This window comes from Dasypus novemcinctus, chromosome 1, assembly GCF_030445035.2.
Source record: "Dasypus novemcinctus isolate mDasNov1 chromosome 1, mDasNov1.1.hap2, whole genome shotgun sequence".
NCBI lineage: Eukaryota > Metazoa > Chordata > Mammalia > Cingulata > Dasypodidae > Dasypus > Dasypus novemcinctus.
Window position 1 is genome coordinate 204,761,583 of NC_080673.1, and position 13,356 is coordinate 204,774,938.

A 13,356-nucleotide genomic window follows, 5' to 3' on the forward strand; every position below is an offset into this window, starting at 1 on the left:
GTGAATTTACAAAACAAACATATATAACATCATACAGGACTCTCATAACTCACCCTACCACCAATAACTTGCATTGTTGTTAAACCTTTTTAATTAATGATTAAAGAGCATTGTCAAAACATTACTGCTAACCGAAGTATTTTTCCCCCAACCAACCCTATTATTATAATCTTTATATCATTTATCCATGAACATATACAAACAATTAAGTGTATAGTAAAAGTTGTGAACTTACAGAGTAAACATGCACAACATCGTACAGGGGTCCCATATATCAACCCTCCACCAACACCTTGCATTGTCTTGAGACATTTGGTACAAATTATGAAAGAATATTGTCAAAATCTTACTACTAATCATAGTCCTTATCTTACATTTGGTGTGTTTTCCCCCGAACCCACCCTATTATATATTTTTTTAATATATTTTTTATGACAGAAGTTGTAAACTTATAAATCAATCATGCACATGTGCAGAATTCCCAATCAACACCCCTCCATCAACACACCACGCTGTGGTGGAACAGTTGCTAACAGATAAGATAATATCATCTGATTGTTACCGTGTCCATAGTAAACAATTTGGCTCACATTTTCCTTACTGCCTCAGTATCAACACAGTACATCTTTCGCATAGATGGAAGAAGATTATATTATTACTACTAACCATAGTCCATAGGTCACTCCAGCTGTATTTTTCTCGTGCTTCTCCATATTCCCACCGCCCTGCAGTACTGATGTACATTTGCTCTAGCACACACAGGACACTCTTGCATCTGTGCCATGAACCACAGTTCTCATCCACCTCTTGGTTTACTCTGCTGTTCAGTTCCTAGATTATTCTCTAGCATTCTGTCACTTGGCCTTTACATATCTAGACTACCATTTTCAGTCACATCCCAATTTATAAACTAGCTGTTACTTTCTATGTTACCATCCACTCTATATGTTTCCACACTTTCACAGTAAGGCTAATTAAAACTTCTACATACATCAGTAGTCCATCAGTAATCCATACCAGTCTTCCTCTTATCTCCTTTAGGATGTAAACCACTCTCCATGTGGTGCAGCAGTGCTCCAAAATGTATTCACCAAATGCAACGAATGTGCCACGATGATGAAAGTGGTTGCTGATGTGGGAGGAGTGGTGAGGGGGGTGGGGGATATATGGGGGATAAATGTAACATTTAAAAAATAAAGAGGGGGAAAAAAAAGAATCCACCACCTACCACCAGGTCTTGAAGGTATTTTCCTACAATTTCTTCTAGATGTTTTATTTTTAGGTTTTTGATCCATTTTGATTTAATTTTTGGATAAGGTGTGAGATGGGGTCCTCTTTCCTTCTTTCAGCTATGAATATTCAATTCTTTCAGCACCATTTTTTGAATGGATTGTTTTACCCAAGCTGTGTGGGTTTGACAGGCTAGTCAAAAATCATTTGACCATACATGTGAGGGTCTGTTTCTAAAACAGAAATTTGGTTCCATTGTTCTATGTGTCTGTCTTTAGGCCAGTACCATGCTGCTTTTACCACTATAGCTAGGTAATATGATTTAAAGTCTGGAGATGAGGGTTCACTTTTCCTTTTTATGATGTTTCTGGCTATTCAGGACCCCTTACCCTTCCAAATAAATTTGATGATTGTGTTTTCAATTTGTTTTTTTAATGCTGGTGGAATTTTTACCAGGATTGCATTGAATCTGTATATCAATTTGAGTAGAACTGACATCTTAATGATATTTAGTCTTCCAATCCGTGAGCATGGAATATTCTTCCAATTATTTAGGGCTTTTTTGATTTGTTTTAACATTGAATTGCAATCTTCTGAATACAAGTGCTTTACATCATTGGTTAAGTTTATTCCTGACTATTTGAGTTTTATCTGTGATATTTTATTTTCACCACTCTTTTGTCACTTTTAGTTCCTTTTATTGATATAATCTTCATTTCTAGACTCTCTTCCAGGCCTCTCTCTTCAGTCTTTTCTTTCCAGACTCTAGCACACCCTTTAGTATTTCCTGAAAATCTTGTCTCCTACTTAGAAATTCTCTCAGTTTCTGTTTATCTGTGAATATTCTAATCTCACCCTCATTTTTGAAAGACAGTCTTGCTGGATATAAGATTCTTGGCTGGAAGTTTTTCTCTTGTAGTATCTTAAATATATCAGACCACTGTCTTCTTGCCTCCATGGTTTCTTGTGAGAAATCAGCACTTAATCTTATTGGCTATCCCTTATATGTTATGCATTGCTTTTCTCTTGCTGTTCTCAGAATTCTCTCTTTGTCTTTGGCCTTTGACATTCTGATGAGTATGTGTCTTGGAGTTGGTCTATTTGGATTTTTTCAGATGGGAGTATGTTGTGCTTCTTGGACAGGGATATCTATGTCCTTCGATAGGGTTGGAAAATTTTCTACCATTATTTCTTCAAATATTCCTTCTGCCCCTTTTCCCTTCTCTTCTCCTTCTGGGACACCCATGACACATATGTTTGTATGCTTTTTGTTGTCATTTAGTTCCCTGAGACCTTGTCCAATTTTTTCCATTCTTTTCTTCATCTGTTCTTTTGTATGCTCACTCTCAGAGGCCATTTCTTCAAGCTCACCAATTTGCCTCCTCAAATCTGCTATTATAAGATTCCAATGTTTTTTTAAAATTTCATTTATTGCACCTTTCATTCCCATAAGATCTGCTATTTTTCTATGTATGCTTTCAAATTCTTCTTTGTGCTCATCCAGTATCTTAATATCCTTAATCTCTTTAGCCATCTCACTGAATTTATTAAGGAGATTTGTTTGAACATCTATGATTAGTTGTCTCAACTCCTTTATGTCATCTGGAGGCTTATCTTGTTCCTTGAACGAGGCCATAGCTCCTGTTTCTTGGTGTGGATTTTAATTTTTTGTTGGTGTTGGCATCTGGCTTACTAGAGTATTTATTCTGGGTACAGTTTTTCTCTTTAGTTTAGGGCTTCCTGCCCTTTTCCCTTGCTGGTTGTGCAGTAGGAGCCAAGGTTATAATTGATGCTGTAAGCTCTGGAGGCTCAAGCTGCCCTCATTGCACCAGGTACTAATGAAGCTTCTTCCAGCTTTCTCCTTTCCCAGGGGTAGGGACAAAGTCACAGCTGTGTGGAATAATCCAAGTCGTGCAGGCCTAGACTAGTTCCCCAGAGAGACTAAAGTGGCTTCATGCCTCTTTCTCTGCTGCCTGGGGCGGGGATGGAGCTGTAGGTGTGGGCAGCAGTCTTTGCATTGTAGGTCCAGGATGACCGCAGTTGCCCCGGTAGGCTTCTGTGCCAGCCAAAGGTACCTGCAGCCCCCTGGATAGGCTGGTGTGGGGGTGGGGTGGGGTGTCCCCCAGCCTCCCTGCCAGAGGCGGGGCTGAAGCCTAAGCTAGGGCTGCAGGCCCATGAGGGTGAAAGAAACCGGTTCCTCCAGTCACTGTGATTCGGTCAGCTGGGCTTCCCTCAGCCTGGGGGCGGAGTCAAAATGGCAGCCACTGGCCTCTTTCCGACTTGGGCAGATTCACACCCCAGCTGTTCCCAGGGTTATATCTTTGCCAGCTGAGTCTACCAATCACTAGCCAAATTCGGCAGCCAACTGTCTCCTCCTTCCCTGTTTTTGGGAAACGGAGCTTCCAATTCCAACCACAGAATAGCTCCCGGGGCAGCTTGTGCTGCCAGAGTAGAATAGTCACTGGTGCCCACGGCTTGGCCGGTAATTTTCCAGAGATCCTGGCGCAGGTCCCTGCAGCTTCCTCCCTGCTGGAGGTGGCACTGGGGCCTAGGCTAGAGCTGCCATCTGACCTGCATGGAAAGAAGCCGTTCCCCACCAGCACTGCGATTCTCAGTCTGTCCCGCTTCCCCCAGTGCCAGGCACAGAGTTCAGGTGGTGGCTACCAGCCTCTTTCTGACTTGGACAGACTCAGACTTTAGCTGTTCTCAGGATTATACTTTGCTCAATTTACTCATCAGTAGTTGCAATTGGTGCCCAACTGTCTTCTTCCCCCGTTTTTGGGAAGTGGAGCTTTCAATTCCAGCTGCAGAACAGCTCCCAAGGCGGCCTGAACCTCCGGTGGAGGATGGCACTGGCCTCCGGGGCCTGGAGCCTCTACTTATGGATCTTCTCTGCAGATGGGCATCTCCTCTTTCCATTCCTTCAAGGGTGTTGCAAGATGCTCTTCTGGTCTCCTGGAGCCCCCTAACAGGTGCTTCAGCAACTCCAGAGAGCTCTGGGTGTTTGCTAACTGCCTGTAGCAGGAGCTGACTCTACGAGCGCCTTACTCCACCAGCATCTTGCCGGTTCTTATCCTGTGCATTTTGATTTGCTGCCTTCTCATTTTTATTCAATTCAAAAGACTTTCTAATTTCCCTTTTGATCTCTTCTTTGAAGATGGATTATTTAGAAGTGTCATTTTGTTTCCATGTATTTTGGAATTTTCTAGGTAACTTTCTATTAATTTCTAGTTTAATTCCACTGTGGTCAGAGAATATACCTTGTATGATATGAAAATTTTAAAATTTATTGAGTTTGTTTTATGGTCCAGAATATGTGAATGTCATTTCTGGGGCCATTTCAGTTGACTGAGTTTTCTCTTTAATAAGGATCAAGTTTTCTTGCTTTTCTACATGCCTGGAGGTTTTCACGTGGATTCCAGACCTGATCAATTGTCCCTTGTGAGTGCTTGATACTTTGTGTCTCTGTGAACATCCTTGCGCTTTGTTCTGGAATATGGTTCGGCTGCTTGGAAACAATTCGAGCCTTGTGGCTCGTGCTTGAGCCTTGCTAGGTAGACCAGAGTAGCATTTCATCAAGGGTCAATTTTTACCCACTGCTGAGGCTGTGCGCAGACCAGGGAGAAACATCCAGGCTGGCTGTGGGGCCAAACTGCCTGACCCCAAGCCAGGGGTCATTTTACTAGGGAGTGGCCTTGAGCAGGTAGTTAGAGGAGATCATTGCCCCTGAGCTGTTACATCTATTTCTCATTGAATACCCTGATTTAAGTGGGTCTTTATAATGCTCAGGAGAGGGACTCAGATAACACCTCCCAGGGTCTGAGCTGGGTTTTGAAGAATGAGTAGGAGTTTTCTGAGGCATGGGGCCATGACTTGGGGAAGGGCACTCCCAAGGCTCAGCTTCTCATCTCTAAAATGGACAGACTAAGAACTTGCCTCACAGTGCCATGGAGAGGAAGTGGGAGAATCTAATTAGAGGTGGTTGTAAGCCTGGGCCCCCTCCCTGCCCCGTCCAGCTCTAACCGGGTCCCAGTCCTCCTGTTCAGCCTCCCTGGACTTGCCAGACTCTCCCGCACTTTCCTGCCTTCACATCTCACTGTTCCCTCTGCTGGGAGTGCTGTTTCTCAAGCCCTGTTCCTGGGAAAACTCCTATCCATCCTTCAATGCCCTGCTCAGAGCCTGTGAGATGCTGCCTGGCTCCTCTTCCCTCTGAGCCTCCTCACCACCACCCTTGTGCCTGACCCCGGCCTCATGCCGATGCCCAGGACCTGGCACGTCGTGGGGGGCTGGGGCTCGGGGGGAGGGAGGTGATTGGCTTGGCCTTCTGCAGGTGCCTCTGGCTGTGCTTTGCAGAATGCGCCGAGGCAGGGCAGGAGGAGAAGCGGGGCGGCGGGAGCCCAGAGCCGACGCCTCATCGGGACAGGAGGGTGGAGGGGGCTGGGGCAGGAGGTTTGAGAGCAGCGGAGGACGCGCCTCCCCGCCCATGCTGGGCTGGCGGAAGGGGACGGGTGAGGCCCACGGCTCCGGCGAGTCTCCGACAAGGGCAGCTGGCGACGGAGGAGACGCCTCTGCGAGGTGCCCGTGTGAGGCTCCCGCCAGCCCGGCACGTGGTTATAGCTCAGGGGACCTGCGCAGCCACCCAGTATTTACGGGGCAAGCGGGGGGAGGGGGCCAGTTGCCTCTGAGCAGGGCGAGCCTGGGAGCCTGGGGCAGGGGCTCGGGAGGGGAGGCCGGCCGCGGGGGTGGGCCTGGTGCCGGGCGGGCAGAGCTGGGGTCGCCTTCACGAGCTTGAGGGTGCCCCCATCACGGGGGTGGTGTGGCGTCACCTCCGGGGAGAGCCACACCAGCGCCGCTGGGAGAGGGGCGCTCCAGGGCCGGCCCCTCGGGGTGGGCTGGGCCACGCGGGAGGGTGCCCGCTGCTTCCTGGCTCTGCTGGGGGCCTGGCCCCCTGCCCCCACCCCGGGGAGGGCGCTGGCTGCTCCCGGCTCTAACCAGCCCCACGTGTTTTGTTCACAGAGTGGAAAAAGCGCTTCATCGGGATACGGATGCGGACCGTCACACCGAGGTGGGTGGCTGCAGGGTGCTGCCTGGGCCCTCCCGCCTCACCCTCACCCCCGCCCTCCTCCCAGGCCCTGGATTAAGTCTGAAAGCAACTTGTATGTGAGACCAATGTACCAATTTAGCTTTTTAACATAGCGCTCTTCTTCCTTCTTTCCTCTATATATTCATCCATCCATCCATCTGTCCATCCATCCAACTGTCTGCCCATCTGTCCATCTATTCATCCATCCATCTAATGGTCCACCCATCCATCCATCTAGTCATTCATCTGTCCATCTGTCCATCTATTCATCCATATGTCCATCCATCCATCCTTCCATTTATCCGTCCATCCATCTGTCCATCCATCTGTCTGCCCATCCATCCATCTAGTCATTCATCCATCCATCTGTCCATTTATTCATCCATCCATCATCTGTCCATCTGTCCATAACACTGCCTGCCCACCCTTCTGTATATCCGTTCCACCATTCACCCAATGTCTGTTGTCCTTGCATCTGTCCATTTATCCCTCCTTCCTTCTACCCATCTATCCACCTTTTCTTCCTTTTTCTATTCATCTGTCCTTGCCACCTCCTCACTCCCTTCTTCCCAACCACCCAGCCAGCCTTGGGCTGGAGGAAGCTATGGCAACTGGCCCTCCTGGGCTCACAGTCTAGTGGGGAACAAATGACCAGTGACAGGAGGGAAACGCACTGGGAGGAGCTGGGAGAACCCGGGAAGTCCCGGACACCCTGCTCTGTTGGGACAGCAGTGGGGGTCAGCAAAGACCTTCCATCTCACTAGGATTTGGGGGGCCCTTGGCTAGTGGGGAACAGGGGTCAGTGGCAGAACAGGGCGGGGGCCCTGGCGGAGTGTCCGAGTAAGGCCTGGGAGGCGGAGGCAGGAGGGAAAGGCTTCAGGGGGCGGGGCGGTCTGGAGGGCAGGTGCAGGGCAGGTGCGGGCAGGTGCAGGGCAGGTGCAGGCAGGTGCAGGGCAGGTGCAGGGCCAGTGCAGGCAGGTGCGGGCGGGTGCAGGCAGGTGCAGGGCAGGTGTGCACTGTCTTTTCAGCTTGGTGGAGGAGCTGAAGGCCAGCAACCCTGACTTCCCGGCTGTCAGCAGTGGGATTTATGTGCAAGAGGTCGTTCCGAAGTCCCCTGCGGAGAGGTAGGCTGGCCTGGGAGCCCGGGTGGGGCGTCAGGCCTCCTGGGGGAGTAGGGGTGGGGGCGGGGGTGTTGGGGCCTGGCTGGTCAGGGCATCGGGCATCCTGGGGGGCGGGGTGGGGTCATCAGGTCTCCTGGGGTCAGAGGTGGCAGGGCCTGGCCTGGCAGCACATGAGGCATTCCGGGGGTGGGGGTGGGGCGTCAGGCCTCTTGGGGGGGAGTGGTGGGACCTGGCAGGGGGGTGCATTGGGCATCCTGGGGGAGGGGGCCGGGGCGTCAGGACTCCTAGGGGCAGAGGCGGGGCCGGGGGTGGCCGCGGCCTGTTGCCCCGGACTCCTGTGCTTGCTGAGGGCTGAGCTGGCCGTGCGCTTGCTGGACGATGCGCCCTGTGCGTGGTGGGGCCTTCCTCCTGTCTTCTGTTCTTTAGTTTTATTTATTTACTTTTAGGAGGTACTGGGAACCAAACCCGGGACTTTGTTCAGGGAAGCAGGTGCTCAACCCTGAGCTACCCTCACAGCCCCGGCCTGTCTCCTAAGCCGGGGGCAGAGGGGGAGGCAAAGCGCCCCTGAAAGCTTGGGCCGCGCCCGTTCTGGCTGAGAGCCCTGGCTGCAGACGCCCTCACCCCGCAGGCTGGTCTGTGCCTTTCCCCGCCTCGGTTTCCTCACCCGTGAACTAGAGATAATTCCACCTGCTTTTTCTACCCTGGGAGAGTTTGTCAAGACCCAGTGAGATAAAATTTAAAGAATAACAAAAAACAAAAAAGACCCAGGGTGGCGAAGCACTGTGCGCTTTAGACCTCCAGCCCTGGGAAGTGCCGAGCTTTGCGGCGACCTCGGCACCTCAGCGAGGGCAGCAGGGCAGGCGGTCACGGCTCGGGCAGAGGGCCCCTTCCCCGAGAAGGTCTCCGAGCACAGCCCTGCGCCGACCCTGCCCGCTAGCCCAGCTCGTGCAGCGGGTTCACGGACGTCCACACTGGGCTCGTCCTCCGGGGCCGGGGGGCGCCGTGGGGGCGAGGGCAGGGTGCCCGCAGCACCTGGGGCCCATGCAGGGCCCGTTCAGCCCGAGCCCCAGGGCCTTCGGGCTGAATTCACTGGGCGAGCTCAGCCGCGGGACCTTCCGGAGACGGCGTGACGCCCAAGGACGAACCCCACGTGGCGCGGACCGGGCCTTCCACATGACCACGAGGCCTTCCACATGACCGCGAGGCCTTCCACATGACCGCGAGGCCTTCCACATGACCACGAGGCCTTCCACATGACCACGAGGCCTTCCACATGACCGCGTGGCCCGCACGCACCCTGCGTCCTCTGGGCTAGCCCCCACCGCAGCCCCGGGCTATGCCGGCTGCGCCTGTCACCCCCTCTTACGCACGGGGAGGCCGAGGCTTGGAAAGGGGACCTGTGCAAGACCTCACCGCTGGCACGGGTGGGGCGCGACTCAGACCCTGTCAGCGGAGGCCAGAGCGCACACGTTCACCACCACGCTGTCGGGGGCGCGCAGAGGCCGAGGGGAGGGGAGGCGGGGGGGGGGGGGGGGGGCGCCCCGCGCAGAAACGAGGCACCCCAGCGGGCGCGGGCGCTGAGCCCAAAGCTCGCGGAGCATGCGGAAGCCTCCCAACCGGCACCCCGGGGCGCTTTTAATCGGCAGGGCGCCTTCCCATATATGACTGCAGATGGGGAAACTGAGGCCTGGGGTGGCGTCGCTGGCCTGGACGCCCCTGCAGCCGAGACTGGCGCACAGCCCTGCCAATGCGCGCGGGGCGTCGCCGGCGAGGCGCGTGCCCGTCGCCCCACGCGGGCGGCGCCCGGGTCCCGTCCCTGCGGGCGGAGCACCGCTCTTTCTGGGGGCGTCACTTGGGTGGAGCCGCGGGGACCCGCGCCCCGGCCCGCGCGTGCGCGGTGACCACGTGTTCCTCCCCTGGGCAGGGGCGGCATCCAAGATGGCGACCTCATCGTCAAGGTCAACGGGCGCGCCCTGGCGGACTCGAGCGAGCTGCAGGAGGCCATCCTGACCGAGTCGCCGCTCCTGCTGGAGGTGCGGCGGGGCAACGACGACCTGCTCTTCAGCATCGCGCCCGAGGTGGTCGTGTGACGCGGGGCCGCCCCCCCACCGCCCGGGCCCCGCGGAGCGCCCTTCTGCGGGGCGAGGACGCGGGACCGCGCTCGGTCCTCAGCGGAGCCGGCGGCGCCCCGGGCGCCCGGGGGCAGGACGGGGGCCTGGCCCGGGCTGGGGGCGGGTCCCGTCGGGAGCCAGTGCTGGAGCCCGCGGTGCCCTGGAACGGACGCTCCTGGCGGCTCCCAAGGTCCCGGGGTGCTGGTCGCTGCTTCCGGGTTCCCCGAAAGCACCCTCGCTCCCACCTGCCCGCCTTGGGCCCTGTTGACGTTTCTCTCTGAAATGCCCCCAGACTCTCGCCCAATGCCCCCCACCCACTCTCTCCATCTCGGCCTCGGGTCTCAGGTCCCAAGTCTCCCCTCTGTGAACAAGCCCCCTCCCCACATAGCCGCCCTGGCCTCCGTCACCCCGGCCCCCCTCCGCCACGCGTCCACCTTCTGGAGGCCCCGGATGGCAGGGCCACTTGGGACTCCCGTCTAGGTGCCCACGAGTGGCCGGGTGGGTGGCCATGAGGTCCGCCCACTCATGGGGGGGAGGCTGGCGGGAGGCAGGCTAGGGGCGTCGGTCCTCCTGGGCATGGGTGTGGCGGGGCCCGGGGAGCCCGGCTCCTGCGGGGGGGTGCGAGGACTGAGCCGGCTTCACCCCCTTGCACAGTCCGGGACGGGGCGCCTGGCGCTCCCTGGGACCCAGGAAGGCGTCTCCCCCCGGGGGGGGGGCGGGGCTCGAGATCTGTTTGTGAGCTTTGCGTCACGTCGGTTCACCGTGTTGCTTGTACTGTGTTTCTCTACTGTACGGAAATTAAAGTTTTCAAGCAAAGGACGTGGCGCCTTGCTCCACACCCAAAACGCTCCGCAGCTCAGTAAGCCAAGAACGGCCTCTTGGCGCCGCTGCCCCCAGATGGCTGAGGATGGGGTCACGGGCCCCAGGACACGGGGAGGGCAGGCTCTGCACAGGGCGCCACGGGCCGAGGGTCTCAGGCTGGGGGCATCATCTCCATGCCTCGGCTACTTTGTACGAAGGACCCATGGTGCCTGCCTTGGGAGGGGTAGTGTTTGTCCCAGGTCCTCTCTGGGTCCCCTCACGGGACGGGGGGCACTGCGGGCCTCAAGTCCCCCCGGCTCCGAGAGCCCACAGTGCCACTGTCCAGAGTCTAACGAGCCGCGGCTAACGGTAGGAGGTGGTCGCGGCTGGCGGGGCAGGAACGAGGCAGGCCCTCGGGCGTGGGTGGCGCCAGGCGGTGGCCGCTGTGGGTGCCACGGCCGGCTGGGCAGGTGCAAGTAGACGGAAACACATCCTGCGCGCCCCCAGAACAGGACGGAAGACGGCCGTCAGCAGCTGTTTTAACAGGGATGCGGGAGCTGGCTCCCCACTCTGAGTGTCGCAGTCGGGGACCCAGGCCACCACGTGCGCTGAGCAGCCGCCCCTAAGCCAGGCTGCACCGCCCCTGCTGGGGAGGGAGGGCCGGGTCCCAGCAGCTGCCCCCCAAGGTGGGTGCGGCCTCCGAGGGCCGGGAGGAGGCCCGGGGTGAGAGGCGAGTGCTGCGGGAGCTCGGGGGAGGGGGAGGGGTGCCCGGAGAGGCGGTGGCTCGCGTGCCTCGGAGGCCCCCCAAGAGCCCCAGGTGCCGTGGGGTTCACGGCCACCCTCTGGAACAGGCCTGAGGTCCTGCATCGGTGCCCCCCGTGCGCTGAGCCGAAGCCCACCCCCCCTGCACTCCCAGCAGCCGCACTGCCTGCTCTGGCCACCGCGGCTCAAGCCTCTCCCCACCCCCTGCATCCGCCCCCGAAGGCAGCGAGTGCAGACCCTGGCCACATCTGCCCAGTTCTCCTGGGCCCCTGGAAGGGATTTGCCCTCACCTGGGCATTCGAGGCTCCCTGGGACCAGGGGGCGAGTTCAAGTCCTGCCTCGGCCACGTCTGAGCTGCCTCTGAGCCTCAGTTTCCCCGACTGTAGCATGAGGGAATACTACTTCCTTGACTGCCTGGGCAGAGAGTTCACGGGGAGGTGCTCCCGGGAAGCCCTGTGAGGGGTGAGAAGCTGACCCAGGGGTGTCTCCCTGAGCTGGGGCCCGCTGGGGGCCTTCTGAGGAACGACGCTGAAGGAGGAGGCCGGGATCGCCCGCGGAGGCGCGAGCGCGGCGGGTGCCTGCGCCGGTGGGCTGCCCTGGGCTGGGTCACACGCTGCCCGGGCGCAGTTGGAGAAACCCAGGGCCGAGGAGCAGGGCGCAGGTGGGACGGCGACGCAGCACGTCCCCAGCCGTCCTGCAGGTGGACTGGGAGGCGGGCTGGGGGCCCGGGCGGGGGCCGGCAGCATCTGCTGCGTGGACCTGGGGAGCGGAAGTGTGCCCAGCGCCCTGGGCTGCTCAATCCCTTCAGTGCCAGGGCCCTAAACAGGACCCCCGGCCCCGCCTCTGCGCAGCTCCCCTGCTTCAGCCTTGAGGTCCAGCCGCGGAGACAAGCATGACCCCTGTGGAGCGGCCACTGCCCTTTCTTCTAGAAGCATCAGGAGAACCGGTGGGAGGGAGCGGGGGGGGGACGGCGCGTGCGGCCTGGAGGCACTGTTCTAAAGTGGGGAGGCGGCAGCCACTGTTCCACGGGGAGGCCTCAGCCAAGCAGCTCCTAGGTCCCTGACTCGGGCTCCGGCCACTTCACATCCTCCGTCGCCTGCCACCTGCCTGTGACCTCAGGGTGGCCACTGGTGAAATGGGGCAGGGGTTGCGGGGGTCTATGAGCTTGGGTGGTACCTTCATCCGGGGTGCCCCAAGATTGCCACCACCCCGAGGAGGAGAGACGGCGGCTCCCAGACAGCTGTGCCCGACACCGGGGGCCACCCGGGCTGGCCTGGGCGGCGGAGGAGGCACTGTGGCCGTCCATCCCCTCTCCTCCGCCCGGCCTGATGCTCTGAGCCGGGCCGAGCGACCCCCCGCCCCCCCGGCTGCTGCTCCAGCTCCAGCTGCAGTGGGTGAAAAACAACTTTCCCAGAGCCAGCCAGCTGCTGCAGGCGGTGGCGCAACCCTTGGCTCCTGGCTCAGTCGGGTCACGGCCTCCTCCTCAACTTGTCCCTTGAAGCTGTAAACTGGGGTGTGGACAGGCCAGCACCCTCATGTCAGCCTCAGGCCCAGCCAGGACACCTGCCCCCAGCCATAAACAAGTCCCCCCCTGCCCACTCCCACTCCACGCCGAACTGGGTGCCTGGGGGGAAAGAGGCTTGCTGCTGTGTGACCTGGGTCAGTCGCTTCCCCTCTCTGAGCCTTGGTTTCTATCTGCACATGGGCGTGTCGCCTACTCCACGGGCTCCCTCCTCCCATGCCCTCCCCGTGAACCCCGGCATCAAGGCTCCTTGGCACCCGGAGCACGTCCTGGCACCCTGGGGGGCCGTGGCCTAGAGTGGAGGGGGCACTCGACGCACCCGGTTTAGTGGGTGCACCCGTGTTAGTGGGCGAGTGCACAGTGAGCCCGGCCGTGGAGGAAGCTGGCGCCTCGGGCGCCCCTCCCGCACTGCGCAGGAAACGTCCCATTCCACCTGCGCTCACCAGCAGGGACTGGAGGAAACAAGGGTGAGGCTGATGCCCCCCCACCTGGGGTGCGGGGAGGCCAGAGCCAGCAGGTGTACCCACCCCCCCGGGGGCCTGGGGTTCTTTAGCCTGGACAGAAGGACATTGCCGGACTCTGCTGCATGTCCACTGCATGCCCCCCACCTCGGCCACCTCCCTGCCCGGACTTGGGGGGCTGGCAGGGATGCCCTTAGCCCGCTGGTGCTGAGCCCCAAAACACATTGGGGAGGCCGGAAATACCCAGCAGTGTGCCGCCAGGCTG

At 57.8% G+C, this 13,356-nt stretch overlaps 1 protein-coding gene across 1 annotated transcript in view; it reads left to right on the forward strand.

Moving 5' to 3' along the window:
• HTRA3 (HtrA serine peptidase 3) overlaps positions 1-10,364 on the forward strand; it is a 36,810-nt gene extending 26,446 nt beyond the window's left edge. Inside the window, exons 7-9 of the mRNA XM_058301305.2 lie at positions 6,247-6,295; positions 7,342-7,437; positions 9,359-10,364. Coding sequence (XP_058157288.1) covers positions 6,247-6,295; positions 7,342-7,437; positions 9,359-9,524 — 311 coding nt within the window. The 3' untranslated portion in view covers positions 9,525-10,364. The remainder of the gene's footprint in view (positions 1-6,246; positions 6,296-7,341; positions 7,438-9,358) is intronic.
• The last annotated feature ends 2,992 nt before the right edge of the window (positions 10,365-13,356 follow it).